The sequence below is a fragment of the Delphinus delphis genome, chromosome 10 (assembly GCF_949987515.2).
Source record: "Delphinus delphis chromosome 10, mDelDel1.2, whole genome shotgun sequence".
In the NCBI taxonomy this organism is placed as follows: Eukaryota; Metazoa; Chordata; class Mammalia; order Artiodactyla; family Delphinidae; genus Delphinus; species Delphinus delphis.
The window spans coordinates 96,279,304-96,305,721 of record NC_082692.2 but is presented as its reverse complement, the minus strand read 5'-3'; the positions used below and the strand labels follow the sequence as shown (position 1 = coordinate 96,305,721).

The 26,418-nt window shown below is 48.4% G+C and overlaps 1 protein-coding gene across 3 annotated transcripts in view; it reads left to right on the top strand.

The window, feature by feature from the left end:
• SRGAP3 (SLIT-ROBO Rho GTPase activating protein 3) overlaps nt 1–26,418 on the top strand; it is a 254,990-nt gene that overhangs the window by 150,971 nt on the left and 77,601 nt on the right. For all 3 annotated transcript variants that reach the window (XM_060022967.1, XM_060022966.1, XM_060022965.1), the window contains exons 4-5: nt 8,810–8,872; nt 21,559–21,744. In XM_060022967.1, the coding sequence (XP_059878950.1) occupies nt 8,810–8,872; nt 21,559–21,744 (249 nt within the window). The remainder of the gene's footprint in view (nt 1–8,809; nt 8,873–21,558; nt 21,745–26,418) is intronic.

Below are 26,418 nucleotides of genomic sequence, written 5' to 3'. Positions count from 1 at the left end.
TTCAGCACAAACAGGGTCCCCAGAGAGATGCTGGGAGGAATTAGGGGAGGAAGAGGGTGACAGACACGACATTAGGCTTTTTGCCTTAGCCTGCTGCTGGCCTCCTGGGAGGCACTAGTGGGGCCCACTTCTGCCGAGGACGTTTGATGAATGGTCGCAGGGCCTCCTGTTTCCTTGCTGCCCGATATCCCAGCCCTGGTGTTCCAGCTCCTTGTGAAAACAAATAGATGACAACATTTGGAGTTGCAGCCACAGGAGACAGAAGTTAGTTTGGGAAGGGGAGGAAAGAAGGGAGGTGTCCAGGAGCAGGGAAAGGAAGAAGGTGGGGGGAGGGGGAAGAGTAACAAGTGTCTTGGTGGAAGGTGGGCGGAGTGTAGGCTAAGGATGATGTTAGGAGGCAAGGGGTAAGGACGTGCCAGAGCGCTGGCAGCCCAGTTACTGGCAAGTTAGGACACGGCCCGGAGAATGGCAGCCAGTTAGCTGTCCAAGTGGCTGTGTTCAGGGATAAATTGACCTTCCAGGACAGAGTTGGAGAAGCCCCATCCCTCCAAGACACGCCCCTCAAGCCTTTGCTTTGGAAATAAAAATGCAGTCTCTTTGGGAGATGGCCAGTGCTTACATATATCATTTATTTAAATGGGGAACATCTGTGGGTCTCCAGTTTTGTTATTTGATGAGAGAATAAGCTGAAGCAGTGGATTAGCACTAAAAGAGACAGAGTTTTTGTTTTTACTTTGTTTGTATATTTGTTTCCCATTATTTCCTTCGAACCTCAGAACTAGGAAAACCAGGGAATGTTCCCAAAGGGGGAAAACTGGACATGAGAACATCAAGCAAAGAGAAAAGGAAGACAGGTGTTGCTGACTCAACGCCTGATGCGATGAAAGAGGGGACGGTTGGAGTTGAGGAAGGTTCCACCTTACTCTCTGCCTTAAAGTTTTCTAAGGGTTGTTTCGAATGGTCTCCTCTGGAGAAGTGAGAGGGAGTCTTGTCATTGAAACCCAGAATTTTAATGTTTTCTAGATGTGCAGAATGACCAGCTCCACATTTGAGTTAGCCTGAGGGAGACAGAAACATACCCTTTGCAAAGAGAACTTTTCAAATACAGCTCATGAAGTCCTAGGATTTGTAGTGACAGTTCTGAGGGTTTCCCCTTAATAGCGAGATCAGCCCTGCGTTGAAAAGCAAATTCAGCCATCCACAGCAGGACTTTTGGTGAAGACATTGATTTCACTCAGGAACACTGTGTCAAAAAATTTTTGTCATCTGGTGCCATCTTGACGTGAACGTACAGGATTTGGTTTTGTCTTGTGTTTTGCGGAAAAGCGAGAGTCAAAGCTGGCCCCCTTTTACCCTCTCCATTCGCTGGCTCTGCGTATTGGTTAGCTCACGCACAGGTAGCATGGAGTTCCTTTTGTGCGCAAGTCTTCGTGAACAGCACTCTGCGAAGCCAGAGTCCCAGCCTTTAAGGGGCTTATGCTCTCTCTAGTCGGTTGAAAATTGGACCTTTTGCAGAAACTGTTTGAAAGCTGGTGCTTGGTAGAGGGTTTTCAGAAGGCTGTCTCACCCTGTGGTTATTTTGGTGTCTTCATGCTAAAATAAGCAGAGTGCATCAGTATTGTGTCACATGAGCAAAGGTGGAAATTCACGGGATTCTGTAAGCTGGAAAAGTCCAGAGGTAAGTCTTAGCATCACTAGGTCAGGACAGAAATGCTGTTGTCGAGGCCCTGACTCTCCTTGTGGTGGGTAGCTCGAGACCCCTGATGTCCTTGCTTGGTGACCCCAGAGGAGAGATGATCTGAGAGTATGGTTCTTAGAAAGCTGCAGGGAAAATTCTTGTTGGCTCAGCCTGGAATACATTTCCATCTCTGACCCAGTCACTAGACACAGGGCACCAGAGCACTCTGGTCAGGCTGGGTCCCATGCTGGATGGACCATCTGGTGTGATCAGACAAGCAGGGGTGAGTGCCACCTGTATCTCATCTTTTGTTATCAGAACAAGGAAGAAGGGAGAAGCCAGAGATGGCCATCATGGCCGATTTAGTCCTAGCAGGGCAGGTGGGCCAAGAAGGACCAGGCCAAGGAGAACTCTACTGCCTGCAAGTGAGGGTGAGGCCCAAGGATGCAGATTTTTGCGCAAGTGGTGAGAAAGCACATCGGATGGGCTGGTGGCGTCCAGAGGGTATGCCGTTCTTTGCAGCCTGGACTTGTGGCCTGGACTCATCTCTGTGACAGCATTGCAGTGGCTTCTCTTCACCTGTGTGCCTGTATCTCGTCTTGGCCCTGGGGAAACAGGCCACAGAAGGTCCTTATGAGTGCCGGCTTTGGGGTTAGAGCAACCAAAAGTTGAATCCTGGCTCTGCCACTTCCTAGCTGTACAGTGTGGGGCAAGTTGCTTAACCCTTATGAGCCACCAGCCCTCGTCTGCCAGGCGGGCATAATAATAGTACCTGCCTTAAAGGTTTCCATTAGATAATATATGGAGGTGACTTTGGACAGTGTTTACCTATGGAATGTGCTCCAGAAATGCTGGCTGCAGCTGATGGAGCAGGGACCTCTCAGGAGCAGGTCTCACTCAGCTTTGTGTCATTAGTGCCTCGTGGAGGCTCGTATGTAGTAGGCCATTCAAATAAATGCTGGTGTAAATCAAATAAAGGCCAGGTGAGGAACTGGCCACAGAGCTACAGGAAGAGGTAGTGCAGACAGGAGGATGGGTTCAGGGGCGTGGGGTTCTATGCAGACAGTGGGGTCTGGGTCCACGGGAGAGTCAGGAGGTTCAGCCTCAGGAACCAGACTCTTCGGTGACTCTCAAAGGTTGGCATGTGAGAAGGGCTCTTGTAGAAAGATCCTCTCACACGTCTGGATTTGGCAGGTCTGGGATGGCTGCCTTGATGAGCACCAGGGGATACAGACGGCTGCCCCCAGTGAGACCCCACTGGTTTCTGGGTCATAAACTCAAAGGGATGGGTGAAGGGAGATGCTGTGGCCAACTGGAGAGCACAACCCCATCCGAAGGGGCCGCTGTGCTCCAAGTCGGGGCTCAGCCTCGCTGGATCTTCTAGTTTTTCAAGAGAAGCTGAAAATCTGGACTTGTAAGGGCAATTTCCTGATTTTTAAATGCTGGAAAGAGTCAGATTTTCTGAAAACACTGAATGGCCAAATAAAACGCATCTGTAGCCCAGAGAAGCTGCCACTTGGAGCCCTAAGTCTAGGGCAGCGGTTCCACCCAGGACGATTTTGTCCCCTAGGGAACATTTGGCAATGTTTGGAGATCATTTTTGTTGTCACAGCTTGCGGTGGGGTAGGGGATGCTCCTGGCATCTAGAGGTGATAGGCCAGGAATGCTGCTAAGCGTCTCGTAATGCCCAGGACCGCCCCCACCCCCATCCGAGTGACCTGGTCCTCAGGGGAGTTTAACTGTCCTTAGCCGTGGGCAAAAAAAGAAGCAGGGCCGGGGCCACCTGCCACCCAATTTTACAGATTTTTGGGTTAGAGAGACAGGGCTTTGTCCTTCCAACCCCGAAGTACCAGGGCTGAACCCTCCTTGGCCCAGTGTAATCATATTCTACAGTCTGCACACTTCCTGTCCTTGAAGGAAGCAACCCACCACCCCAACCTCTGTAGGCATGAAAGCCATGCGAGAAATGCAGACAGAGTGCGAATACACTGCCGCTGGGGTCCCCAAGGGCTGGGTGTGGTGTCTGCTGGGGATGATCAGGGTTTTAGCCTCCCCTTCATGATGGAATGTTTGGTTTGGGTTCAGTAGTTTCTGGAACTGTAGTGAGACTCTTTCCCTTCCCAACAAAACCCAACCATAAAAAATAAAATGCCTTTAGTCCTTTGCAGTTCTATTGGCTGAGCACTCACTGTGGCCAGCCCTGCCCAGGCTTGGTGCTGAGGGGGAGAGAGCAGAGACTCAGGCAGGTTCCCTCTGGTGACTTGCAGCGCCTCCATCCAGTCCACCCTCTTCCACCCGTAGCTTCATCTTCCTGAAGAAGCACAGTCTGCCGTCAGACGCTGCTGCTCAAACACCTTCAGAGGCTCCCAGGTGCGCTCTGACTGAAGCCTGCACTCTGCTAGCCTCCGTGATCTGGCCCAACCTGCCTTCCAAGCGTATCTTCTGCTCTTCTGTTGCTGTGCTTCTCTCTTAGCAAACCACATTTTCCCCTATTCCCGGCCTCCGTGCCTTTGCTCAGGCTGTGCCTCCTGTCTAGAATGCCGTCTCTGGCCATCCGTGCAAGGTCAGGTGGCTCCAGTGGTGGTCCCTCCAGCCTCTTCATCCCTGCTTCCCACATCGCCTCCTCTTTCACTCTTTTGCAGCCTTTTCTGCCTCATGCCTTAGAATTATTTGGTTCTTGACCCTTGATCCCACCAAACTGGGAAGAGTTAATAAAAAATTCAACTTTGAATTCCCTTTTCTGGGCAACTTCCTAGCCTTGCCCCTGGCATCCAGTGGGTATTGATTCAGCCTGTACCACTGTTTCCCAAGCTCTTTGCCTGTGCCTGGTATGATACCAGTGCTGTCATGTGCGTCATCTTTTTTCATCCTTACAGGGACTTCATGACACTTGTGACATCATCCCACTTTTACAGATAAGGAAACTAAGTCTTAGAGGAACTGTCACTGGATTCATTCATAGGTTCACTCAACAAACATACTTAATGAACACCCACTATGCGACAGGCTCTACGGCTTGCCGGGAAGAGTGGGGAGGTGAGACATTGCAGATTGGGTACCTGGGAAGCTGACTCTGAGGCCTGAATTTAACATCTTAGCAGAATGATTAGGGAGTGTATTTGGGATCCACCCCCTAGGGAGGGCGGGGGAGGAAGCTGAGTGAAGCTAAGCTATAGTGCAGGCAGGCTTACTTAAGGTCTTAGCCAGCCCTACGGGGAGTTCTAAAGAGAGCACAACCCTTTAGAGCTGTCCAGGTTGAGACAGGAGAGACCAGCCTCTATGCCCCACATAGATCCATCTTTGGATGAGGTGTCGGTCTTTGGAGGGCTTGTCACCACATCCTCTGATGCCATCCCTGAAGCTTTCTCTTGGCTGGGGGCTGTCTGCTGCCAGCCGTCCCAGCAGCTGGGGGATATGAGCATCTACCACCAGACAGAAAGTCTCTTTGCCCTCATGGGGTTTACCTTCAAGTGGGGGAAACAAATGACAAATGAATAAACAAGTAAACAAGCAAGATCACTGCACTTCCCTTTATAAATGCAAAGAAGGACAGTAACGGGCACTCATTTTACAGGCGCGGAAGCGAAGATGCTGAGAGGTAAAATGGTTTAAAGTCCTGTCTCCAATCCCGGTCTCTGTGGCTCTGAAATTCAGCCCTCTCCACCCCATAACCAGACCTCTGCCAGTTGTATGGAGCCTTGAAAGTCAAGCTAAAGAGCTGGGTCTTGATCCCATAGGCACTGAGGCAGCCTTAGAGGGACACAGTAAAATGCATTTCTAGGAAATGACATTGGAATGGGCATGCAGAATCAGGAACCAGAGTCAGGACTTCGTTGAGGGGCGGCTTCACGAATCTGGGTCCTGCAATGATGACATTGCTTGCTCTGGGACTGGTGATGAGAAATGCATCCATTAGGTTGCTTTGGGCTGCCAATGGCAGGAAACCCAGCTTTAAGTAGCTTAACTAGTAAATCCACAGAAGTAGAAGTTCACCGGGAGGCAGGCTGTGGGTTCAGTTCAACCAGTTTCTCTGGAGGTCATTAGCAGCTAGGTTTCTTGTTCTGCCACCCAAGGCGGCTTCCTCTCCTGGTCCTAAGAGGCCTGGTGGGAGCCACTGGGGCTCCATGCTTTTTTGCTAGCACTCAGTAGGAAAGCTGAAATTCCCCTCAACCTTCTAAGTCCTCTTCCATGCAGTTGTCAAATACTCACCCCCAGACTAACAACACATACAGAATCTACCATCTTGAGTCGGGATGGGGGTCAGCGATGTCCTGGAAAGAATTTGGCTGGAGGGATGAAAGCAGGGCCAAATTCACGTCTCTGTTAGGAAGCAGGAAGGGCAAGAATGGATAGTGGGGAGGGAACGGGTATAGCCTGCTGCAGAAAACAAAGGACTGGGTGGTTCGAAGGCAGGATGCACTGACAGGTTGGATTGAGGACGGGGGATTTTTTAAAAAGTGTCAAAAATAGCTCCAAATTTCCAGTTGCCATGTCTGGGAAGATATTATCCCATTGACTGAACTTGAGGAGATGGAGGAAAAGTCACAACTTTGTTTTGGATAATTTGAATTTGATGTGATGAGGCGCCATCCAAACTGTACTGTTTTGCAACAGCTGAAGATATGGGTCTTTGAGGTCATGCAGGATGGAGCCCGAGAAGTGGGAGCTGAAGTCAGCAGTGCGTGGGGAGCCGGCTGGGGCTGAGCTGAGAAGGCTGGACTCTTCCGAGCAGAGCTGCTTCTAGAAATTTTTCTGACAGGGGTCCCTGCCCACGTGCATGGTGACAGAGTACAGTGATGTTCACTGTCTCATTGTTTGGAATATTAAGAGACTGGAGACAACCTGCTAGTTAATTAGTTACGATACATCTGGTGTATGGAACCCCGAGCAGCTATTAGAAAAAGAGGATGCAAGAGCTACGTGTCCTGTCAAGGAACAATCTCTCAGTTATATTGTTAGGTGGAAAAAAGCAAGAAACAAAGGCTTGTATAGAATACTTTCATTTGTGTTAAAAAAAAACCAGACACTATCCAATTGTATGCATGTATATTCATCGACTGTTTCTGGAAGGTATCAGAAGAAACTTAATAGCACTTGCCTCTGGGTGGGGTTCTGGGAGCCCAGGACACTTACTTTTCACTTTTTACCTTGCTGACTGTTAGAGTTCCTTTAACCGTGTGCATTTATTACCTATCAAAAAAGTTGGATCATAAAAACAAATACGTGAGAAACTGAATCTTGGGTGTCAGAGATGTTGGCCAGACCGAGGACCAAGAGGAGGCCATTGGAGGGTGTCAGAGAGTCTGAGGCAAATGTCAGGGGGAGGGGCCACAGGTGAGGCTGAGGTACCGGCTGAGACTCAGGGAGAATGGAAGGAGATGGGGACAGCTCCTTGGGCTCATCGAGCACCTCTGTAGATGCCCAGGATGCTACCGAAGATTCTCCCGGAGCTCTGCACAGAAAGTTCTGCCGAGACTCTACTGTGCTTTTGGATTGGGTCTCCTTGCTTTAGTCGCCAGAGCTGGAGGGAGGTCTAAACAGATCTCTGCAATTGCCCTGGAGTCCTTGCTATCTCTTAGGAGATCTAAGAGATCTCCTGTAGGGACTGCCTTCACATGGGTGATTCTTGGCCATCCAGGGCCAGAAGCTGAGAGGAAGGCAGTGGGCCAGGTGAAGAGCCTGGGAAGGCATCATGTCTGATACTGAGCCTTCCTCAGCGACCTCGGAGTCCGGGGGCTCTGACCTGTGAAGGAGCCAGAGGAAGGCCAGTCAGCCGCTGGCCATGCTTGAGGCTGAGGGAGCTGAGAGAGAGGACAGGATGACTCAGCTGTCAGGGGCCAAGAGCAGGGCTTCCATTGTCAATACAGAAGTTTCATATGATGGCCTGGGCAAACAGGGAGAGCATTTCCCCTCCCCCTAATAATAATAATAACACAGTCATCCCTCAATATGGGGGGGGATTGGCTCCAGGACCCGCCCCCCCCACGTGATACCAAAATCCAACAATGCTCAAAGTCCCTTGTATAAAATGGCATAGTATTTGCATATAATTATGCACATTCTCCCATATACTTTAAATCATCTCTAGACTACTTATAATACCTAATACAGTGTAAACACTATGTTAATAGTTACAAATACACTGTAAATGCTATATGTAAATAGTTGGCAGTAGAGTACAAGACAAATTCAAGTTTTGCTTTTTGGAACTCTCTGGAATTTTTTTTCAAATATTTTCTATCTGCAGTTGGTTGAATCCTTGGATGCAGAACACATGGATATGGAGGGATGACTGTAATAATAATAATATGCAAAATAACAGAATCCTGGAATCTTCAGGCTGGAGGGAACCTGGAGATAATTTGTCCGTTGTTTTCTGACTCATGTCCCTCAATATACTAAATATGTATGTCACTTCATTGTTTGGATTGAGGTCAGCTAAACTTGCACCCTACAGCCCCAAAATCCATGCACGTGAGGGCATGAAAGCCTCTGAAAAGTTCTGCAGTAAGAAGACCCGCCTCATTTTGTTCAAGGAGCTTTCTAAAGTTTTTTATTTTATAGATGTGAGAACTTAGGTTCCAAGGCCATGTGACTACTCGGCAGCGCAGCCAGGCAAGAACGCCGACCCCCTGCCTCAAGCGCCAGTGGGCTGTCTGTTTACCTGAGCTGCTCACTGAATTGAGAGGCTAGATCATTATTTCTCATACTGGGTTCTTTGGAACCCCAGTCTCATGAGATGTTAGTGAGTATTGAGCTAGGGACACACACTCTAGTCACATCAGCTGAAGACACCCAGAATTACAGAAAGCTGAACAGGTTGATTGGCTGTGGGGCTTCTCAGAATCTTTAATATGGTGTCTCTGTGAAACATCAAGGTAAGGAGGGGATGTGTAGGGTTCCCCAACTTATATGGCCCAGGAATTCCTGTTTTAAGGAGCCACTCTCTGTGGATTTGTTCTGTGGATGTGAGTTGAGGTATTCAGGTCTGGGTCGATGAAGTTTATGTCATTTTCTGTACCCCTTTCCACCCCACCCCAAGCATTACTGCCCTTTCTGTGTTGAAGAGGAAATTGGTCAGTGCAGCCAGCTCCCTTCTGCCCTTCTGACGCTTGTTCTTCCATATTCCAGAGCAAGGAGATCGGCCTGCAGATGCATGAGGAGCTCCTGAAGGTCACCAATGAGCTCTACACGGTGAGTCTCGCTCAGGCTCCGCTGCTGTTTGGGATTGGGCCCCCTTTCTTCTGCACCCAGCACAGGGGGGTGGCTGACCAGAGATCTGGGGTGACCCTGGGCCTTTTTGCTGTGTCTTTTGCCTGAGTGACAGTGGGTCATCACGATGGGATGTAATGACTCACAGCCCCAGCTTCTGATTCAGTACATTTGGGGAGGGGCCCCGGGTATGTTTAATTTGTAAAAGTTCACAGAGATCCAGATTACCTGCCAGCTGTGGGAATGTATGACCTCCCAAACCTGAAGACGCAAAGCTGGAGTGGAGAGAGCGCGGGTCAGGTAGGACAGGCTGAAGCTGAGGCCCGCTCCTTACTGACTGTGGGACCTCAGGCGGGCAGGTAGCTCATCTGGGTCTCAGTATTCTCATCTGCAAAATGGAGCACTCTTCTGAGGGTCACGTGAGGGGCAGAGGGTAGGGGTTGGGGGGTGGATGAGCATGCCTCACCATCTCAGGGGAATAGTTTCAGAACATCACAATTTGGCCCAGAACTGACCTTGTTCCCTGCTTAGAGGCAAGATCTAACTGGGTTTGGGATGGGTGTTAGAATCTGAGAAAGTGAGTGGATGGGGAACACAAGCACAGTGGTTATAGTGAGGGAAGTTACAGCCTGTGCTTTGAGGAGCCATGGGCTTCCGTGGGGAGGAGTGAGGAGAGGCCCAGTGACAGCCTGGGGGAGCAGGGTGGGGAGGCCCAGCAGACAGAACTACAGGCCCACCATTCCTAAGGCAATCAGGCCAGAGAAAAACTGTTATGTTTTAAGTATGTGGAGATTCCTCATAAAGCTTCTCATTAAAAGGGGAGGATTCTGCTGCTAAAATTATATTTGAAAAGCTCTGGTATGAGGGGAAGAAGAGCAGGTTGTAAGAGGCCCCTCTCTTTGGTATTGTTATCTTTCTAAGTCCATGTTCTGTGCAACCAGCAGGTGGTAGACCTCTCAGGGGCCAAGAACCTTTGCCCAAGAGCCTGTACTTCAGGTTGGAAGTCCTGCCTCAGACTCCAACCAGCTATGGGACTTTGGGCCAGGCATTCGATCTTCTGGGCCTCAGTCTCCCAATCAGTAAAATGGGGGTGAGAGTTCCTAGAGATTAGTCTATAAAAGTTGAAACACACATTTCTGTGATTCCAAGTTAAGGAGAAAAACTCGCACCCTGACAGTTTTTTAATGGATCGTTGCTTGGGGTAAAGGAAGCACTGCTGCTGGAGAAAACATATGACTTTGAGTCAGATTGGACTGTGGGGAAATCACCTTGTGGTTTACAGCACAGACTCTGGAGCTGGAGACCTGGATTCAAATACAGTTTATAAATAGAAATAATAATACCTGCTTTTTACACCCCCTTGTGAGAATTAAAGGGGATCAGATATGTAAGCATGACCAGGACAAAGAGAACCAAGAGGCGCAGCGTATCAGAGGTTCCCATGGTCCCTTCACCACTGCTATCTCCACCTCCCTGGCGAGTGTGAAGTGGACTGTCTGTTCCCACTTTAGCACCCGGTGGAGAAGCCGGGTGGTAAAGGGGCAAGGCCGGGAACCAGATGAGATGTTTCTCCTCAGAATTCTGCAGAGGGTTTGTTCCCCTGTTGAGGACCTTTTCATGTTTCTCAGGCACTTCACCTCCACAGTGTTCCAGCAACTGGGTCCACATCCAGGACCCCAGCCACTCCCACCCAGATCTCTAAGCTTTCCTCTGGGCTCCAGCTGGGCTCCCCTCCTGGGTGCTCTCTGTTCACCCCAGATTTCTCCCCTCTTGGCTCCTTTACCCCTGTAGATTCCCCGGCCTATAGCCACCCTCTTTCTTCCTCTGCTTGTTTGAGTCATACTCAGTTTTCAAACCCAGACCAAACTCCACTACCTTGAGCAAGCCGTCACCGCTGGGCCTCAAATTCCTTTGGCAGTTTAAAAAAACCCCTTATGTTATCTTGAATGTCTCCACCCTGTCTCTTCCGTTGGCACGTACACTCCCTGGAGTCAGATCTTGGTGAGAAGCACTGCGCTTAGGGCCCAAGGCCTCAGTTTGAACCCAGCTGTTTTGTCTTGGGCGAGTCACTTCAACTCTCAGTGAAATGTGGGCTGGAAATAGAAGCTTTCTCCAGTTTGTAGGCTGGATAGGGCAGGAGGGTCAGGGAGCAGGAGGATGACACTGGTGCCCACACACGGGTGTCCCTGCTGGCCATGGGGCAGGGTGGCTGGACAGAAGTGACACTGGCCTTAGACACACAGGCCAGGCAGGCAGGCTGGTCCCTGCTTGCCATCTCCCAGCAGCCTGGCAATGGCCTTGGAGCTGGTGGGGAAGGAAGGGCCAGCCCCTCCCCACTGTCTCCTTTTGCCATGTGCTGCAGAAAAGTGAGAACACGGTGGGGCCAACAGCACCCCCTGCCCCCCACCAGGTCATTCGCTGCCTGCACTGAGTTTTCAGTAGTTGCCCAGAAATTCATTTAAATTCAGATATTTGGGGCTGCCTTCTGTGGACTTAGCACCACAGGAGACATAGCAGCCGGCCGTGAACATTTCAAGAGTTGGTATTTGAAGTGTCTTGTACATCCTTGGTGTTCCCAGGGTACTTGTTGAAGGAGAGAGGGAAGGATCTATGAATAAGTGAAAGAAACTGGTTTTGCCTGCAAGGAGTTTAGAATCTGTGCAGGGAAATGAGAGTAAACTTGTGAACTGGTGATATCACCGCCTAAGACAGAGCCTAGCGTGTGCTGGATACCTGGACTCGGAGGGAGGGCACCTAGACTGTGAGCCTGGGGAAGCTGAGCCAGGTTCTCTACAGCTGTCCCAGTAGGGCAGTGCTGGCACACAGTAGGCAATCAATACATATTCACTGAGCGAAGAAATGAGGGGTAGAGTTTGTGCATGTGTGAGAGATTGACTGAGGGTTCAGAAAAGGGCTGGGGCTACTGTGATCAAAGGTGAGTTCTGGGCCTGGTGCCTTTGGATGGGTAGGAATTAACAAAGCACAGGGGGACAGAGGAAGAGAAAGGGAATTCTGAGCAGGAGAGACAACACAGGATCATGGCAGAGCAAACCGATTACAGAGGGAGGTGGGTTTGAATTCCTGCTGCACCACCTCCCAGCTTGGCCAAGTCAAATATCGTCTTTGGACCTCAAAACAAGTATAATAATAACAACCATGGCCAGAATGTATCTCACACTGTATTAGATACTTTATACACATTATTTAATTGACACACATTTTACAGATAAAGAAACTGAGGCACAAAGAAGTAAAGCCTGGCTTAAGGCCTTTGTATCAGTTATCAACTGCTGCATAACAACTTCTGTCAAAACTCAGTGGCTGAAAACGACAAGCATTTTATTCACTCGAGATTCTGTGTGTTGGTGATTTGGGCTGGGTTCAACTGGGGCCACTGATGTGGCTACAGTTTCCTGGCCATTGAAAAAAAGAGCCCCAAATGGGAAAACCCCAGTGCGGTTTCAAGCCTTTGTTTGTGTCACATTTGCTAATATCTCATTCCCCAAATCAAGTCACACAGCCAAGCCCAGAGCTGTGGGATGGAGAAGTAAACTGCTTGCGAAGTGACGATGCAAAGGGGCATCCCTGAGGCCATCGGGCAACTACTGTGGCCGTCTTTGCAAACAGTCCACCACAGCACCCAGTTGCTGAGGACGCTCTGGACCCCAATGCCACGCTTCGTTACTAGAGATTTGCTTTGAGCACTTTCTGGTTACCGTGCCTTGTTATGCAAGCCTTTAGATGCTCCCTCCTCCCCCAGCCCCGGAGTCATGACCACAGGGACTAAAGAGGAAATGATGTAGAGAAAGGACTGTCCAGTAAGCCCCACGTTTTTTCTCTCAATGTTTTTTAGAGGAGGTGGTACTGGGCATAATGATGATAGAGATGAATGCTTACTGCCACCTGTCTCCTACTTTAGGGAAAAGGCTTGTCTCCACCTGGGACCAGGAAGGACACAGAGAAGACGGCAGGGCTGGGCATTTTGTAGGTTCATTTGTTCGTTGGTTCATCCGTTCATTCACTCAACAAGGTTTCCCTCTGCCCAGTCCTCATCACCTTGAGGTGCCTTCCTTTCTAAAACATGCCAGTGCTTACACACACACGCACACACACACACACACACACACACCCCCCACACACACCCCACACACCCCCACACACACCCCCACACACACCCCACACACGTCACACCTCACGTATTTTTCCCTAGACTCCCATCAGCCTGACACAATATATAGCTCTTGATCATCGTGTATTGACCTGAGAGGAAAGAAGGGCAGAGGGTGAGAATGTGGGCCAGTGTGCCAGTCTTTGCTCCAGAAGAAGCAAAACCAAAACAAAACAATAACAAAGCACTCTGTTTTCATTGTTCAGCTAAAACTACGTTCAGATTTTCAATATAGTTCTAGATCATGAAATGCACCTGTTGTGCTTTGCACTGGCAAACATTGTAGCATCTGCCACCGGGCCCCTCCTGCTGGGCTCAGTAGCCCTGCTCCAGGCTCTCCCAGGCAGGGCTGCTGGGCCTGTCTTCCAAGCCCAGCACTGCTAGTGGGGCCCCTGAGACTTGGTTCAGGGTGACGTGGAGGGGGCCTGAGGAGCATCCACACCAACTGCTGCTGGTGACAGGTAGACGCCAATTGGAGTAATGAATGGGCTCTACCTTTTACCTACTCCAGCTTTGACTTGATTGTGCGCTGGGCTCAGGGGTATGAAATCAACTCTGGGCCCCCAGGCAAATTTTTGCTAAGGTGTCTCCCTCTTGATGACCACTCTCAGGGATGCAGTGGTGGAGAGAGCCTGAGATGGGACCCAGCAGCATGGGTTCTGGCCCCAGCTCCCTCCCAGGCTCACTGTGTGTCTTCCTGGACTGACATCTGTCATCACTGAGGTATAAACACTGAGGTTTCATCATGTCACTGGGCCCTATGCCATTTACTTAATAATTTTCTTTAAATTGACTCCTTTGTAAAAAAAAACCCTCTCCCGGTCATAATTAATTCATGGGTAAGCAGCCTTGTGTACTGGAAATAGCACAGGTTTCAGAGCCAGATGGACCTGGGTTCAAGGCGCTGTCACTTGTTAAACACGCTGAGCCTCAGCTCCCTAGAATATGGGAGTGTCACCACCTCATCTCTCTGGATTCTAAGAGTGAGTGGCATAGAGTATAGCACAGTGCCTGGTGAACGCCAGTGTTAAATCATTGTGTGTTTTATGAAAGGGTGAAGCATAAATATTTTTCATTTATGCTTCTAAATCTTTCCTCTCTCCTCTCCCCTACAATGCCACTAGGCCAGCCCGAGCTCTGAGAATATTTTGCCTAAAAAAGTTCAGCCACCTCCTGATCGCTCTCCTATCCTCCAGGCTTGCCGTCTATTACACATGTTACATACTCGAGCCAGTATTTTTCCTTTTTAAAAAATTGTTGAATATTTAAAGTTAGAAATAGGTAATGCATGCATTTTGTAAAAAACCCGATAAACAGTACAAAAAGATACATAGTGAGAAGTATGTCTCCTGCTGCCCACCTCTCCCCCTCCTCCCATACAAGCCTGGTTACTAGTTTCTAGTTCAGCTGGTGGCTCCTTGCGGAGATATTTAATTCATCACTAAGCATACATGGACACACATATCCCGCACAAGTGGCAACAACTGGGCCTACTGTTCTGCATCTTGCTTTTGCGGTTATGTTTTGGAGATTGTTTCATATCACTAATAATTAGAGCCTCCACTTTTATATGGTGATTATCACGTGCTGGGCACTGGTCTAAATGCCCAGTGTCTTAATTCGTTTCATCCTCTGTTCACTTTTGAGGTAGGTGGTAGTATTACCACCCCATTTTAGAGATGAGGGGTGCGAGGCACAGAGAGACTGGGTAGCCAGCCCAAGGTCACCCAGCGGGGGAGTGGCGGAGCCTGCTCCAAGTCTACTCCCAAAAGCTACTTACATAAATACATTCAACTAGTTATATAAACATACACATATAAATTACTTTATATATATATATATATTTTGGAAGGAAATGATACTTCACATTAGCAAATGAAAAACAACTTGGTATAAATAGAAAGGTTCCATAAGCTAAATGAAGAAAAAACAGGGTTAATTCTTGCCAGTGCCTTCAAAGCAAGCATTAGACATGAGAGCACCAAACTGAGTTTTTCCTCCCGATACACTCAGAAGGATTCCAAGAGAACTGAAAAGGCGTAACACCTGAAATCACCTCAGTAACACAAGCGGTTCCCGTCACACACTTTGGGAAACACTGACGCAGTGCCAGTTAGCTGGGCTCTGGTCCTCGATTTCCCCATCTGCGGCATGAAGGCACGAATCTAGAGGAACTCTGAGGCTCCTCTCAGGCTTGTATCTTCCTGCCACGCCGCCCAGGGAGGGAGACGAGGGCGCGTCTCTGACTCAGGGCAAGGCAGGCCCTGCTGGACTGTCACAGCTGCTGGCCAGGGCGTATGCCCAGTGTCATCTAGGAATGGTGGTGGTCCTAAGAAGAATGGGGGGAACAAGCTTTCCTTCTAGACAACCTCCTTCCCCGCCTCAGCTCTCCTGCGTGGACATTCCTTCACTCACTCAGCAGACGTTTACTGATCATCATTGTGTCGAGAGCATGGGATGTGGCTACGCCATGTGACAAGTGTCAGTGGGGATGTGGACACGGTGTGAATGGAGAAGAGATGGCATTGGATTTGGAGCTGAATGACAGTGGAGTTTCCCAGGTGGAGAGCAAGGCAGAGAAGCAGGAAGCCGGGTACGGGGAGCAGCCCCTGTTCAGCCGGTCAGTGTTTGTGAGTCAGGCACTAAGTGTGGCCAGTCGAGACCAGGATTGATCCTGGGTAGTGGGGAAGCTAGCGGGGAAGGAAGTCTGCCTTTTGGGACTCATTCAGTAGCAAGAGACGGAAAGCCAGGAAAACCTGACATATCTAAAAATGGCAATTTATTGAATCTCGGAGGCTGACACACTTGTTTCATTGTCTGTCTCCCCAGTAGAGTGAATAATCTGAGGGCAGAGGCCCTATCTGCCTTCCACGCAGTACTGTTGGCAGCACCTGGTATATCATACCTGCATGTAATAAGCTGTTCAATAAATATTTAATGATTGAAGGTGTAGCCACTCCGCCCACCAATACACTCACCAGATCAGAGGCAGCAGAACTGCGTCTCCTCCATTTTATCCTATTCCCTCCCTCACTTTTCCTTCTTCCTTCTTCCTTCTGTCTTCCTTCCCCCTCCTTTCCTTTCCCTCCCTCCCTTCCCTCCATCCTCCCCTCCCTTATTTGGTGTTGTTTTCCTCTGCAGGAGGCTTCTCCCCTGTGGTGACAAAGTTGGCCCAAGTCCATCCCTCTTCCCCACCCTCCCAAGCTCACTTTCTATCAGCTCAGCGCCCCCTAGTGGAAAGTGAACACTCCCTTCCTGGTGTTTCCAGCGGAAGCCCAGGGCTGTCTCTAATTGGCCTGCGTGGGGTCCCATCGCTGTGGCCAGATTAACATCATGCATACTGATAGGTCAGGCCTGGGTCTGCTGCCCTGTACCCAGGGATTGGGGGGTAGTGTCAGTTTCCCATGAACCACATGGAATGAGAATGGTGGAGCGGAATTTGGGGGATTTCCTCAAAGAAAATCAGGAAGATGTTCCAGAAGGAGGGGGACTGGATGATCCTACGCAGAGAGCAACAACAGATGTCTGCTGAGGGGGAGGAGCTCAGGAAGGAGGAGAAAGTGGCTCCATTGGCTGGTTTGCAAACAAACACCTGATGTTCTACCTGTAAGCTGTTCCTCAAACCTGTTTGGCTCCTGCTTCTAATGGGCTTAATGCTGACACTGCTTCCTTTGTCTGGAATAATCCATCCCCACCCCAGTCCCTGTTCACCTAGCTAATAGCTACTCTTCCTTCAAGGTTCAGTTTAGATATCACTTCCTCAGGAAGCCTTCCTTTAGCACCCTGTACCCCCCTCATCCGTGCACTTATCACACCCTGTGATAATCACTTGCATAACTGTCTGTGTCCCTACTAAGGTGTGTATTCTGTGAGGGCAGAGACCATATCTGCCTTCTACATTGTAGTGTTTCCTATAATGGCACCGAGTGCAGTAACTAGCACATAATGAACTGTTCAATAAATATTAAATGATTGAAGGTGTAGCTGTTGCCCTACCCCCAAATATATTCAGCAGAGCAAAGGCAATAGAATCTACCTCCCCTGTTTTATCCTCCCTCCATCCCATCCATCCACCCACCCACCCACTTATCTATCCATCCATCCACCCACCCATTTATCCAGCCAGCCAGTCAGCTGTCGTCCACTCATTCATGCAAATATATATTGCTACTTGCTGGGTGCCAGTCTCTGCCCTAATACAGGGATTATGATCATGGACAACGTCCTGGCCCTCATGGACTTTGCACTGTAGTTGGGTGAGACAGTTTATAAACGTGCAAATGGAATAAGACAGTGATTATAATTTCTACAGAGAACGTAGGCCACACAGAGTGTGGGCGCTCAGACTGAAGTTTGGGTACTTCAAGGGTGTCTTTGTCATGTCCTGGCCCAGGGTCTCACCTCATACACAACTGTTGTGTGGCCTAGGGATGGCCCTTCCTGTGGGGTGGAGGAAGTGTACATGGACTGCATTGTTGAGAACCTATTTTCTAAAAACTGATCCTTTTCCTGCCCCAGCATGTCCCTGTATTAATGCTGTTAACTTCCAGATTGCCTTTGCCTTCTTTTGCATTTAAATGCAGATCTGAAGAGCTGTACAGATAGTACTTTCCTGTTTTCATGATCTGAGGGTTTGGGAAGATGCAAAAGGCAAAGTGTACACAGCAAAGGCAGCATGATCACCAGAAAAGGCAATGTCCACAGCTTGGAAGGCCCGGCCATCTGGCTTGCTGTGTGACTTAGGCCACGTGCTTGCTATTTCTGGGCCTTAGTTTCTTTCAATGACAGGTTAATACACCAAAGTTTCTGGAGGGCCTCTGATAACCTATGAAACTGATTTGGGCCAAGAATAGTGGTCTCACTTACATGTTCCTATATAGTGCTTCTTAGCCTGTGCTGGACTTCTTCTGAAAGGCTCTCCCTGATAGGGTCTTGAGGGTTGGAAAGAGAACGCCCATCTGGCAGTAAGCTGGGTGGGTGCCTCTGAGGGCCCCTCTGGAGAGCCCGGGTTGAAGACCAGGTCCCAGTGACTTGGCCTCAGCTCAGCTCCTGCATCCACTTCTGCTCCCTTCCCCGCCCCAGCACTGCTGTCAGCTCGCCACTCTACAGTCACAGCTTACTGAGTTCTTTCCTAGCCCCCCGCCTCTGGCCTTTGCCAGGCAGCACAGAGAGGTCAAGCCTCTGCCACGGTCATCCAGCAAGTGGTGGGAAGGTCAAGTTTCAAAATTGGGTCTCCTGAGTCCCTGTGGGGCAGAGGACCCTTTCATCCCTATTTCGTGGTTTCCTCTTTGGTAAAGCAGGGATGATATGGTCTACGTCACAGGGTTTTTGTGAGAAATAAGTGAGTTAATATATGTGAAGTGCTTAGAACTAGGCCTGGTGTGTAGTAAGTGGTCGGTAAGTGTTAGCTGCTATTGTTGTTATTATTGTTATCATGCTGCCTCCCAGGATTGGGGTAAAGATTAATTGAAATGCTCCTTCGTGATAATGAATAGAGAGGTTTGCAAACTCTGTGAAGTAATAGATAATTTTAAAATATTATTCAGCATCTCCTGGACTGGCAATACCGAGCAGGCTGTTCTAGACTATTGAACTAAGGGCCTTTCATCCTGAAGCCCATGTTTCAGGTAATTAAATAAAGGAAACATCTTAGAGGATTCTGGGCATAAATAGTTAGACTCACTTCAGAGAGGTCCCTAGGTTAAGCTCTTTTGTGGCAGCTGTCTGACGTAAGTGACACCAGTGATCAAGTTCACCATTATTCTTGGGATCAGGAATTACCAACTGGATCACATAGAGGGGGAGGAGCAAAGAAAGCAGTGGTGCCTGTGAATGTGGAGGTGTAGAGGGAAGGTTCAAGAATGGGAGAGAGGCCCGGAGACAGCCTTCAGCCGGCTTCCCGACTCTGAGCTGCGTTATGTTCCAGGAGCCATGGCTTAAAGGTGGTTGAAAGTAGGCAACTGACTTGGTTATCTGTAAACCTGCAGTCATCCCCTTTGGCCACTAGATGTCAAGAACACATTGATCCAACACACTTTCTGGTCCATTGAGTTGTTTAGAAAGAAACTTAGAGGTATTGGCGTAAGGAGTGGATGAAATCAGCAAGAAGGGCATCTCTAGAGGCTTTAGGGCAACTGCAGATGAGCAGAGATGGGTGGGATGCAGAGAAGAAGTCTTTCCACCAAGACCCAAGAAGAAAAGTTGATTTCAGTTTTTCATTTATTGTTTTGAAACGTGGGGAGGTTTTCAGGATGAAAGGAGGGAGAAACATGGTGTAGAATAATTTTTTTTTTCACATTAGCTAATGTTTTTTAGAGTTTGTGAGCATTTTCCTGAAGTCAAGTGAGTAAGTTCAAGATTTTCAAACCCTCAGCCCAAATCAGGGATGTCGATGCTGGTGGTGATGGTAGCAGCTAATGCTTACGTGGCTTTTACTGTGTGGTTGGTATTGCCTTTAGCACCTTATAAAAAATTAACTTATTTAGTCCTCACGACAAACCTATGAGGTAGGTGCCATTATCATCCCCATTTTATACATGAGGGAGCAGATGTCAGAGAGGTTATGTGACTTGCCCAAGGTCACACAGCCGGTTAGTGGCAGCATCAGGATTCAGCCCAGACGTTTGGGCCAGAGGCCATATTCTTACCTGACATGCTCTACAATAGATGTTGCCCCCACTGACTCCTGACATATGACAAAGGGGACTTGCTTAACAACAGATCAATGCTGTGATTTCACAGTAAGAATCACAGAGGAAGTCCTCATTTAAAAGTCTCACTTCACAGGACTTCAAATGACAGTGAATAAGGTTATAACATTGGCCAGTAATTCATTCTGAGTTCCTTGACTTAAAGGGCCTGGCTTGTCAGAAGCACATCCCATCCCGAGGCGGAAGCTTGTGCTCCATTAGCTGCTGTAATTACCCAAACAACAGGAGAAGAGGACCAACAAGGCTCAGGAGCCATGAATTCCAGAAATTTCTTGTGTTTCTTGGCATAGAAAGATGGTCATAAACTTGATATTGCAAAGGGAAGTGTACTATTTGGGGACTGGGAGATAGAATACTGTTGGTATGGGCCTGGCCCAGCTTGCTCTAAGGCTGCCCCAAATACTCACATCTGAGGAACAAATGGTAATGAATTAAGGAACCGGTATGATATGATAGAATTAAAAGTCTGAGACCAGATTTTTAATGTGGTTAGATATACACTTACTATATGACCCTCCATTCCACTCCTAGGTATTTACCCAAGAGCAACGAAAACATATGTCCACATAAAGAATGATACATGGACATTCCTAGCAGCTTTATTCGTAAGAGCCAAAAACTGCAAACAACCCCAATAACGGTCAACACGTGAACAGATAAACAAATTGTGGTATAGCCATACAAGGCAATACTACTCAGCAGTAAAAAAGAATTTCTGATACATGCAACAACATGGGAGAATCTCAAAAAAATTATGCTGAGTGAGCAAGGGTAGGTGTAAAAGAGTTTATACTCGATGGGTCCATGTACATGAAGTTCTAGAACACACAAAAACAATCTACAGTGACAGAAAGCAAATCGGTGATTGCCTGTGGCTGGGGTAAGGGGTGGGGATCGACTGGAAAGGGTCAAGAGGGATCTTTTTGGTGTGATGGGAGTGTTCTGTATCTTGATGGTGATGATGATCCCATGGATGTAAAGTCTGGAAACTATGCTGATAATACTGTATGATCTTGGATAAGTCACCCTATTCTTCTGGGCCTTAGTTTCCCTATTTGTAAAATTTGGTGGTTGGATTAGATGATGTATAGGATTCCTTCTGACTCAAAAATTCCCTTGATATAACAATATCCAACTCTTAATGTGGAAGTAGAGTAGCAAAGTGCAATTTTCTTTATAGGAATTCATTTTATAGCCAAGGATGAGTTTATTTCTGAGAGCATAGAATATCTATTAGGTTACCCAATAATATTCCTTTGGGGAACAGAGCCATTTACAGGCCAATTTTACTCAAGGAAACAGCTGAGATAACGATTTGTGTGTAAGAAGGATGTTCCCATAGAAATCCCGCGGGTACCTGAGGAGGGCCTTTTCCAGCGACACTGTGGGGAGGGAGTAGGACACAAGAGACACAGCTGGCAGGGCCGGAGAGGGCAGCTGAAGAAGGCCGTGTTCACCATATCACCTCTGACAGCCCCAAAATGCCCGGGGCCTGTGGTGGCCCTTTTAAATTTCCTCTTTACTGGTCCATTCCTGGCACTTAGTAATCACTTAATGATGTTGTTGATGATGATGATGATGAAACTGCTGCTGCTGCTGCTGATCATCATTTCCAGTCCTCAGACCGTCTGTGCAAAAGTAAAGGGCTGTGGGATTTCAGAGCATGTCATGGCAAGAGGGCTGGGACAGAGCTGACTGGAACACAGAACTTGGAAGGGAGCTGCCAGCGCTAGGGCCACCCTTGCTGGGCCATAACAGCCTGTTGATTTCCCACACTCGTGTGTCTCCAGGTCATGAAAACCTACCACATGTACCATGCGGAGAGCATCAGTGCGGAAAGCAAGCTGAAGGAGGCTGAGAAGCAGGAGGAGAAGCAGTTCAACAAGTCGGGAGACCTCAGCATGAACCTGCTCCGGCATGAGGACCGGCCCCAGCGCCGTAGCTCCGTGAAGAAGATTGAGAAGATGAAGGAGAAGGCGAGTGAAGGCCCCGGGTATCGGGGTGGGAAGGAAGGGGAGGGCCAGGCTCCCCACAGCCTCAGCCTCCACCTCCACACCCTGAGGGACTAGGGCTGGAATAATGCTCCCAGCGTCTGCTGTCTTGGAGGTCAGTGTCACGGTAGAGGCAGGGCTGGCCATGCCTCTGCTCACACTTGTTAGGCCTCAGGCGAGGGTCAACAGCAGGAGAGGCACTCAGCTGGCAAGACAGCTGAACTGCGATGAGACTCTCGCCCAGCGAGCACATTCTGGCAAGAATCACCAGGCGTTAGTGGGGGTGGGGCCTGCCCTGGACGTCAGTTTAGTGGCCGGGGGGCTGATTGGGACTTCATGTGTCCCAACAAGAGGGAACGGCGCTGGCGTACCAACCAGCACCTGGGAACCAGGTAAAGAACCATTCTGAAGAAATTGCCATCGCCAAGCCAAAGCTGGGCCAGTGAGAATCCTTGTGTGTTGGTGCTGGGAAAGTGCTTCGGTAGGGCATGGTGAAAGTGCTAGTTTTGGAGTCAGGCTGAGTTTTGAAGATGCCACATGTACAGCGACTCTCTGACCTTCAATATTATTTTATTTATTTATTTATTTTTAAATTAGTTAATTAATTCATTTGTTTCTGGCTGCCTTGGGTGTTTGTTGCTACGCACGCCGGCTTTCTCTAGTGGTGGCGAGTGGGGGCTACTCTCTGTTGTGGTGTGCGGGCTTCTCCTTGAGGTGGCTTCTCTTGTTGTGGAGCATGGGCTGTAGGTACACGGGCTTCAGTAGTTGTGGCATGCGGGCTCAGTAGTTGTGGCTTGTGGGCTCTAGAGCTCAGGCTCAGTAGTTGGGTCACATGGGCTTAGTTGCTCCGCGGCATGTGGGATCTTCCCGGACCAGGGCTCGAACCCATGTCCCCTGCATTGGCAGGCGGATTCTTAACCACTGCACCACCGGGGAAGTCCCTGACCTTCAATTTTAAAAACTGACAGTGATGGCAAACAAATCTCCTTTCTCATGTTAACTCTGATCAATTGATAGTGGCTTCCCAGAGCCCTATGCTGAGGATTGTGAGCCCTCTCAAGGCTTTAGTTAAAGACAGTGCTGTGATCAATTAATGATGTCTGTCTTGGCCAAGGAATTTAGAGGGGCAGTGTGCATGCTGCTTTTTGTCATCCTAGATTGGGTTACTTCTAAGGTTCCTTTCTTCTTAAAAAGCTATGATATTCTGGTTGAATTCTCTGCATTAATTCATTCCATGAAATCAGCAAACATTTCCTGAGCTCTTTCTATTTGCAAACATTGCATCAGATGTTTATTTGGGCTTCTATGAGACTAATTCTATGATTATATGATCCTACAGCTCTTAAAAATTATAGGAGATTGAGTGGGAACATAATCCAACAGGACCTGGGTAAGCTGGCAAAGTAACCAAAGGCAGGTAAAATAAAAATTCAGGGTAATTTCCAAAGGCAAAGAAAAATATGCTCCACAGTAACCAGGCAGAGACCCAGTTAAAAAATGGGCAAAGGAATTGAATAGACATACCTCTGAAGAACATATATGAGTGGCCAATAAATACATGAAAAGATGCTCAGCATCATTAGTTATTAAGGAAATGCAATTCAAAACCACAGTGAGATACCACTTCACACCCACCATGATGGCTAAGATAAAAAAGTCAGATAATCACAAGTGTCGGTGCGGGTGTAGAGAAATTGGAACCATCATACATTGCTGGAGGGAATGTAAAATGATGCAGCCACTTTGGAACATAGTCTGGAAGTTCCTCAAAATGTTAAACATAGAGTTACCATATGACTCAGCAGTTCCACTCCTAGGTATCCACCCAAGAGAAATTTAAACATGTGTCCAGACAAAACTTTGCACATGAATGTTCATAGCAGCATTATGCATAATAGCCAAAGGGTAGAAACAATCCAAATAAATAAACGTCCTTCAGCTGATGAATAAAATATGGTGAATCCCTGTAAGGGAATATTCAGCCATGAAAAGGAATGAATACAGACTACAGCATGGATGAACCTTGAAAACAGTAGGCTAAGTGAAAGAAACCTGTCACGAAAGACCACATATTACATGATTCCATTTATTTGAAATGTGCAGAGTAGATAAATCCATAGAGACAGAAAGTAGATTATTGGTTGCCAGGAGCCGTGGCAGAAAAGAATGCAGAGTGACTGCTAATGGGTACAGGGTTTCTCTTGGGGTGATGAAAATATTCTAAATTTAGATAGTGGTGATGGTTGTACAATATGTCTGTGAATATACTAGAAATGAATGTTAAAAATAAGATAACCAGGGGCTTCCCTGGTGGCGCAGTGGTTGAGAGTCCGCCTGCCAATGCAGGGGACACGAGTTCGAGCCCTGCTCCTGGTCCGCGGAGCAACTAAGCCCTGGTCCAGGAAGATCCCACATGCCGCGGAGCGGCTGGGCCTGTGAGCCATGGCCGCTGAGTCTGCGCGTCTGGAGCCTGTGCTCCGCAATGGGACAGGCCACAGCAGTGAGAGGCCCGTGTACCCCCCCAAAAAAAAAAAAAAAGATAACCAGGCAGGGAATTATGGAGCTACAACATAGCGGGGTAGCTATAGAGGGGATATGTAGAGAGGTAGAGAAAGCACTGGTTAGTGGGGTCTGGAGACTAAGTTTTAGTTCAGAGTTGTATGCTAACTGGCCATTTGGCTCTTGGACAGCCAACTTCTTTTCAATTTTCGTCTCCTCGCCTATAAAATGGATGAATTAAAGTAAGATATCTTCAAGTATCCTTTCCAGGCATAAAATTTTATGAGTCCATGAAGAGCTGAAAATGGTCTCAGGGTTATAGTAGCCCCCTGGAAATGGGCCAGGAATTTCAAAACTCTCTGTGGAGGGTGGGTGTGTGGTTGGTACAGGGTATAACCAGAAGTTTGTTTCTAGAAATTCCCAGAATAAGTGAACCCTGGAGAAAGGTCAGAGGAGATGTCTGAAGAGAATTAAAAGGCTGACAATGGGGGCATCTCTACTGAACAGCTAGCGAACTCAATCTGGAGGAAGGAAGGTTGAGAGTGCCTAGGTAGGAAGAAGCCCTGTTTCTTTAAGGAGAGCTGTCTCTCTCCTCAGCAGTGGGACTCATCTGTCTGAAGGGGGCAAGGGGACAGCTCTGTAACCCACGGACTCTTTACTGCTTCCTGCCCAGGATGGCCCAGAACAGAAACAGCTTCCCAGGGAGGCGGTCCAGCTCCTAGCCGAGACTGCACCTCTGGCTGCCCACCCCGCCTCTCCCCACCACGCACAACCAGACAGCCAGTGGCAATCACTTCATGCTGCCCGTGCAGGGACTGTTCTGGGTGCTGTAGGCTCAGTCATGAACAGGGACCATTAAGTCCCTGACTTCACAGAGCTTACTTTCTAGCAGGGGACCCTGAAAATCATCAAGTAATCAAAGAGGTAAAAAATGTAATTTGGGGTGGTGAAAAGTACTTATGAAAAATTTGAGCAACCAAGATGTCCTTCAGTAGGTGAGTGGCTAAGTTACTGTGGTCCATCCAGACAATGGAATGTTATTCAGCACTAAAAAGAAATGAGCTGTCAAGCCATGAAAAGACACGGAGGCACCTTAAATGCATGTTACAAAGTGAAAGAAACCAATCTGGAAAGGCTACATACTGCACGATTCCAACTATATGACATTCTAGAAAAGGCAGAACTATGGAACAGTAAGAAGGTCAGTGGTTACAGCAGTTAGGTGGGAGACAGGGATGAACAGGTAGAGCACAGAGGATTTGCAGGGCAGGGAAACTGCTCTGATACTCTAATGATGGATACATGTCATTATACATCTGTTCAAATTCACAGAATGTACAACACCAAGACTGAACCCTAAGGTAAACTGTGGGTGACTACAATGTGTTAGTATAGGTCCATCAATTGTAACAAATGTACCACCTGGTGCCGGGGGGTGTTGATATTGGGGGGACGTGGTGTGTGTATGGGAGTAGGGGTGTGTGCACGAAATCTCAGCACCTTCCTCTCAATTTTGCTGTGAAGCTAAAACTGCTCTAAAAAAAGAGTCTCTTAAAAATTAAATAAAAATGAAAATAATCACTAAAAATTGAACAAAGATTAAATGAATGGGAAAAATAGAGCAGGACAGAATGTGGGGAGGAGGCAGTCAAGATGCCGGGGACACATTTTAGACACGGTTGTGTGGTCAGAGGCCCATGCGACTGTGTGACCATGGCTAAGGACCTGAATGACGTGGAGCAGGCCACGCAGGGACCTGGAAGGCTGGCCTGCCAGCCGGAGAGAATGGGTCTGAGTCTAGAGGCAGGAATGAACTTGGCCTCTTAAAGGACGTGCAGAGGAGGGGATGACAGGAGCGTGGAGGAAGAGCCAGGTCAGGAGGGCTTCACAGGCTGTCGTCCGGGTTTGGGCAGCCTCTGGGGGTGTTGAGTAGGGGCCTCCGGAGGTCTTAGTTACACTCCCGGAAAAGGCCACTGCTTACCCAACATTGCCGACGATGGCTGCACATGTGCAGTGTCAGGTGAGCTTTTTGAGTACGGGGTCCAGATCTTACTCACCTGGCCCATGGAGTAAGGCTTTCCAGGGCCGTGCGGGGAGCTGATCGCAGGCAGTGACCCTAAAGAAAATCTCAAATCCCTCCCATCAGCGGCTCTGCTTTCA